We start from the raw sequence: 7,078 nt of genomic DNA, 5'->3' as shown, positions 1-7,078 counted from the left end.
ATAAATTAAATAATAAGAACCATCCTTTGCTATAAATATACCAAAACAAACTTATTCGACTAGTCAAACCATAACACTTGTTTTTTTGGGTTGGTTAACGTCCCACTGCTTAGGTGGCAGTGACGTGAGTACGTGACATCACTTTTCATTAACTGACCATGTTTCACACCAATGTAATTTATAAAATACTTGATTTTATAATCCGAAAAAAACCAGCGGCGTAGTTTATTATCAACTTGTCTGCTATCTCAATGTAATTTAAAAGAGATTTTTTTAGTTTCCTTATAAAAAAAATACCATAAAAGTACAACTTATAAGAAAACAAAGTTTTTCCTCTAACTTTGTGTGTGATAATGACCAGAATTGGACCACTCATTAGATGTACCATTAAAATTACTTGATACGTCAAAAATATAACTTACATCTAAAGATATACAATATAGTTATAATATTGTATAAATCACCTCCAATAACAAAAGGAACCATGACGATTTCTTCTAGGCAGCTAGGTGAATCTTGAAGCTATATATATTCATTTACACTTACAAGTTATAATATCTTTTATCTATACTATGTTTTTCATGAAAGAGTTTGGTCACCTCAAAATTAAACTAGAAGATGTAACATCGGCCACTAACAACTTTTGTTCGAGCAATCAAATCGGACACGGTGGTTTCGGAAAGGTATATAAAGGAGAACTATCTCTTCCGGATGGACGACGCATGGTAGCTTTTAAACGCTTAGATCGTAGACTCGAATAAGGGAACACCGAGTTTTGGAAAGAGATCATGATGCTTACCAAATACAAGCATGTGAATCTAATCTCTCTCTTAAACTTTTGCTTTCAAGGTGATGAGAGGATTCTAGTATATGAATATGCATCTCATGGAAGCCTTGATCGCCATCTATGTAACTTCGGTCTCAAGTGGACCAGACATCTTAAAATTTGCATTGAGGTTGCGTGTGCACTCAAGTATCTTCATCATCCCACAATAATGAAACAAAGGATTATTCATCGAGATATTAAAAGCTCAAATATCCTTTTAGATGAGAACTGGACAACGAAAGTTTCTGATTTTGGTTTGTCAAAACACGGTCCAGCTAATCAACCACAAACATATATTGTGTCCAACGCTGTCGGTACCCTTGGGTATTGTGATCCGTTGTCTGTCGAGACAGGCTTTTTGTCAAAAGAGTCTGATGTGTACTCATTTGGAGTAGTGTTATTCGAGGTATTGTGTGGAAAATTATGCTGCGAATATGTTAATGGCGAGTTGATTTGTGTTTTGGTGCCAAAGTGGAAAAAATGTTTTGACGAGAAAAGATTAGATGATATTATCCACCCCGAATTAAAGACACAAATAGATCAGGGTTCGTTGAGGACGTTTTCAAACATTGCATATAGTTGTTTGAATAGAGATCATAAAAAGCGACCAACAATGTCAGAGATTTTTGATAAACTTGAGGTTGCGTTTGAACAACAAGTAAGTTTTATATTATTAACTATATTAATTATAGATATATGTTTTTGTTATGATCGTTTTTGTGTATATACTATATAGGGAAGATGAGTTAAAGGTGAAATGACTAATTAACTTTAGTTTTAATGCAAAAATCACTCAACGTGATCTTACATTAGTGTTTGTACAATTATTATATCACGTGGTTGATGGATTTCTAACCATAAAACATCATATAAAAAATTATGAGTTTTCGCATGATCCCCAACTCTTTTTATGTAAGTATGTATGCACGATGTATCTATGCAAGGCCTTATCCGAGAATCGGTAAAATTGGGTGAAAGTGAAATTTTTTTTGAGTCTTAAGTAAAAGGGTTTTTTTGTTGGGTTTCAATTCAATTCATACCCAGTGGAATTCTATCAATAGCAAAGCTATAAGTAGGGTCTGATGAGGGTGGGATGTAGGCACACCGTACCTCTATTCAATGGGATAGAGAGGTGGCTTCCAGAGAGACCCTTAGCTCTAAAAACATGTATGAGGTGATATAAGAGGAAATCAAAGTTCAACAATAATATAATTAGACGTAGTACAAATAATAATACTAATACATACATAGATAAGAATATATAATATCTGAAAAGAAAATTACATAATGGTGTGTGACCCAAAAAATAAGGTAAAGAGATTGGATTAAACAATTAAATTTTTAAATATGCTTACTTGGTTATGTTTGGGTTATGCAAAAAAAATATGTTTACAAAAATTGACTTAAATGAGTTGAGTAATTGGATTTAAACATTAAAAATACATATTTTTTCATAAAAATATATAAAGATTTCTTTCAAAAAGATTTTGGGCCTGCAGGGTGTTCGGGCCAGAGGCTATCAACCATCATGCCTTCCTATCCAAGTCGGCCATGTATATAGTGTACGTGTGCAGACACATGCGTGGGTGTGAATGTATTTATGCATGCGTAAACTTTTATAGTTAAAACTTAAAAGGAAGTGTTATATTCCATATATTTGATTTTGTTTTAACGATAAATTAACTGTGTTTAATGTACAGAGACTTGGAGAAAGTTATGGAGAACATGCAGTGATTAACATTTCAAGGTAAATGATATCTATCGTTAAATGATAACGCTAAATAATTGCAAATCATTTTTCCCCACCCTAACTCAGGGGCGGATCTACCCTTACAGTATAGGGGTCGGTCGTCCCCTGTGAAATAAATTTAACCAGTACTATTACAGTGCTAAAATCCCGATCGACCCCTGCAAATTTTTGACACCAACCCCCGTTAAATTATAAGAACAAGCCCATGAAAGTTGAGACTGAGATAGTTTCAGAAAAGTGACTAGCAGGTTTTTCTTGTAACTGGCTCATGTGCGAAGGGGTGGTAAAATATAAAATAAACGTTGTTGAAGATGTCGTGAATCATGACATCTTCAACAACGTTGATTTTATATTTTACCACCCCTTCGCACATGAGCAGCGCCGTTGCACCAGTTACAAGAAAAACCTGCTAGTCACTTTTCTGAAACTATCTCAGTCTCAACTTTCATGGGCTTGTTCTTATAATTTCACAGGGTCGGTGTCAAAATTTTGCAGGGGTCGATCGGGATTTTAACACTATAATAGTACTGGTTAAATTTATTTCACAGGGGACGGCCGACCCTTGTACTGTAAAGGTAGGTCCGCCCCTGATGACAATCACTAAAAATACTTGTTTTTAGATATTATAAACAATTATTGATGATAATCATGATATAATATATGTAGTTTATCATATTTTAACATGTTATTGTTGGTAAAACATATATGCAGAAAACGTGAAGTACCATTGTTTGAAGACTTGCAGGAAGACGACTACTATGCTTTGAGAAAAAAACGAGAAAGAAAAGAGAATGAAACTCTTTGGTACAATTTTCCTTCTCTACATTCACTACTACAAAAAAAAACTAATATTTGCTACGACCAGATTTGTAGCAAATTCGTAGTAAACAACAAGTTTGCTACGGTTTAGTTCGCAGCTATAGTGTTCGTTGCTATTTTCTTTGCTACGAAATTTTCTATGGAAACCCGGTTCTAGTGACAAAAATGTTCAGTATGTTATATGAAAATTTTCATAGCTAATACATGTTTGTGTACTGGTGATTTATTTTAATGAAAAAACTTCACAAGGTAATTAACCCGGTATGTTTATAGTTTCAATTTGTTCAAATTTACATCTTTTCAAGTTTGTATTTCAGGACTTATTGCGGATTGGCTCGTGTGATCTTCGTACTTCTGATTTTTATGTTTTCAGCCCTCTATAAACTTTCAAAAAGGAATACCACCATTGGGAATGAAACAAGTTCAAATCCTTAGACTACAATTGTCATGACACAACCCGACTCGGAAACCAGGGCCACAATTTAGCAAATAATCTCATATCTAGTAATGAATAAGTGAATGCGACACTTGGTGATAAGGGTGGTTCGGGTTTGATCTCGAAGAGGTAGTTTGGAGAAGATATAAAGTCTAGGGATTAATAGTTGAAATAGTTTCTATGTATTAGATGTCTTGCATCTTGTATTCGTTTGTCGATTGTTATAAAAATAGTCACTTTCATATAGGAAGCAAAAGCGGGGTGCTTTTGTATGTTCCTGACCGATTATACTCATGCAATCTTCAAAAGTAATGACTCTCTTTTGAAAAATTGTGTTAGGTTTGTAAAACACTGTTGAGACCTCAAATGAATCGTTACTACTAGGTCTGCAAGTGTGTGAGATCTACGTGATAGTCTTAGTCGTGAAATGACCGTTTGGCCAGTGCGAGAATAATATTCAGATATATTCAATTATGTTTTGTGTGCCCCCTCTCACAAAGAGAATATGTTAAATATATAAGGTCCCGGAGGAATCTTTTCCTCCTAACCATTATCCTCAGCTTCACCCTATTATTCAGTGGTTATTGACTTTCGTAGGAGGCTTGCTTTTGTCCACTGAGTATGTCCTTCGCTCCAGGCAGACGTAAGCTTCGGCTCTGTCCGGATCAGTTCCATAGCGACTGTTCCTTTGTTGACTTTGGCCCTTGTCTTGGTGTGCACTTGCCATCTTGGATTGGGCTTCACTTCTTTGTTAGAGTTCCTTGGGCCTCGCTAGCTAAATCTGAGGTAGTCACATCAAACACCAAAAAGAAAAACAAGAAAAAAGAACAGAACGCTTGTAAAAGTATTATTGTTAAATTTTCATAGATATTCATTTTTCAAAGTAAACCCTCGTTTGGTTCGATTCAGTTCGGCTTGTGAACGAATTTAAATTCTAAGATAGTATCTGGTATTCAAGAATCACATACGAAATGAAATAGGGCATTGTAATGAAAAAAAATTGGTGTTTGGTTAGTCAATCAAATAAAAGACAAATTGGAAATAAATAATCTCAACTTTTGGGTATTGGACGATAATAATTCCAATTTTAAAAATCACTATCAGTGGCCCCAACTTTCAACTTTTTTTGTCTCAATGGACATCTGTTAAAAAATATTAACGCCGTTAAGTTTTTTTTCGAGTTTCAAACCGATGTTTTAGGGCTTTTGATCGAAAGAATGATACGAGCAGACGTAAGCTTCTGCTCTGTCCGGATCAGTTCCATAGCGACTGTTCCTTTGTTGACTTTGGCCCTTGTCTTGGTGTGCACTTGCCATCTTGGATTGGGCTTCACTTCTTTGTTAGAGTTCCTTGGGCCTCGCTAGCTAAATCTGAGGTAGTCTCATCAAACACCAAAAAGAAAAACAAGAAAAAAGAACAGAACGCTTGTAAAAGTATTATTGTTAATTTTTCATAGATATTCATTTTTCATAGTAAACCCTCGTTTGGTTCGATTCAGTTCGGCTTGTGAACGAATTTAAATTCTAAGATAGTATCTGGTATTCAAGAATCACATACGAAATGAAATAGGGCATTGTAATGAAAAAAAATTGGTGTTTGGTTAGTCAATCAAATAAAAGACAAATTGGAAATAAATAATCCCAACTTTTGTGTATTGGACGATAATAATTCCAATTTTAAAAATCACTATCAGTGGCCCCAACTTTCAACTGTTTTTGTCTCAATGGACATCTGTTAAAAAACATTAACGCCGTTAAGTTTTTTTCGAGTTTCAAACCGATGTTTTAGGGCTTTTGATCGAAAGAATGATACGAGTCGACCAATGTAAAAACTTATCTCGAAACGGTGATCCAAGCGACGAATCAATGTTTCAATTCGGGTGTTTGAATTTCTAATTAACAAAAATCAAGTTATTTGAATCACCATTTCAAGATAAGTTTTTTCATTTGTCGAATCGTATCGTTCTTTCGATCAAAAGCCATAAAACCAAAATATTATGTGCCTTGTTATGGGCACCTTGTTCTTGAGTTTTTTAACCAAGGAAATAAAAGGAAATGAGAGGGAAGAATAAGAAAGGGAAGGGAAGGGAAGGAAATTTTTTTTAATTAGGTGTGTTCTTGAGTTGGAAGGAAATTAGAGGAAAGGAAAGGATAACTATGTTTTTAAGTTGGAGGGAAAGAAAAAGGAAAATAACACTTTTAAAATTTAATCCCATTTTTGACCTAATGTAGTAATGAAGAAGATGAAAAGATTAGTGGGTAATATTGTAATTTGGTTTTTTATCCTTAGTAATTAGCCCAGTTTTGAGAGAATAATTTATTGGGAAAAAGCATCAATCTAATCCCTCCTGCTCATTTTCTTTTCATCCTAAAAAAATCTCAAAAACACCCATTTTTTAACTATCCTTAGTTTTCTTTTCCTTTCCATCCTTTAAAAAAACTCAAGAACGGGGAGCTAGTTTCCATCACCCGGTTAGTTGTTTCTAATTTCTATATTGTAAGCCCAAAACCCTATTGAGAAATATTATGGTCCATTTTAAACAGTGCAAGCCCATATCCACTTTCATTTGCACAAGGAAAAAGCAATTATATATATATTGAAAAAAATAAAGATAGAAAATATTTGGGTTGGAAATTGAATAAAAATATTCAGGTTGAACCTAATAAGGACCAAAACAAAATAGGGGATAAAATTCATAATAATTGTCTTTTTTATCTTCCGATCGATTCAAATTCCGAAATCAATTACAAAAAGGTCTTTTTTGATTGGATGGGAATGAATGAAAAATTATTAATCTTAAATCGCCTCATATCAAATCCGAAAATTTTTTTCTTTCCAGAGCTTGTGATACTTTATCATAAATATAAAGAGAAACCTTGGTTTATCCCAAGCAACTTACTTCTTTTTAATTTGAATAGAAATCCAAATTTTAGTGAAAATCAAAATAGAAAGGAAAGGCAAGAGGAGGGTGAGGATTTTTTAAATTTTAGCCCATCCAATTCAAAACAATATTTTGAATTAAAGAATCAAAACAATATTGAAGAATCTTTTTTAGAATCAATTGAAAAACTAAACATATTATTTAAAGGAGATTTTCCTTTGCAATTAAGATGGACTGGACGTTTGAATCAATTGAATCAAAAAATGATGAATAATATCCAGATATACGGTCTCCTGGTTAGCCTCATAAATGTAAGAAATATTACTATATCCTATATTCAAAGGAAAGAAATGAATCTGGATATAA

General features: G+C 33.6%; 1 protein-coding gene across 1 annotated transcript; it reads left to right on the top strand.

The window, feature by feature from the left end:
* The first annotated feature begins 788 nt into the window (after nt 1-788).
* On the top strand, nt 789-3,830 carry LOC143616176 (putative receptor-like protein kinase At5g38990). Its single transcript, XM_077089087.1, has 4 exons — nt 789-1,484; nt 2,527-2,573; nt 3,288-3,380; nt 3,713-3,830. The coding sequence occupies exons 1-4, from the start codon at nt 789-791 to the stop codon at nt 3,828-3,830; spliced, it is 954 nt and encodes a 317-aa protein (XP_076945202.1).
* Nucleotides 3,831-7,078: the final 3,248 nt, after the last annotated feature.

Source organism: Bidens hawaiensis, unplaced genomic scaffold (assembly GCF_021521415.1).
Source record: "Bidens hawaiensis isolate Kalapana, Puna unplaced genomic scaffold, B.hawaiensis_p1.1 tig00046131_1, whole genome shotgun sequence".
Classification (NCBI taxonomy): Eukaryota; Viridiplantae; Streptophyta; class Magnoliopsida; order Asterales; family Asteraceae; genus Bidens; species Bidens hawaiensis.
Note: the sequence above shows the minus strand (reverse complement) of the source record. Positions and strands in the feature narration are given on the sequence as shown.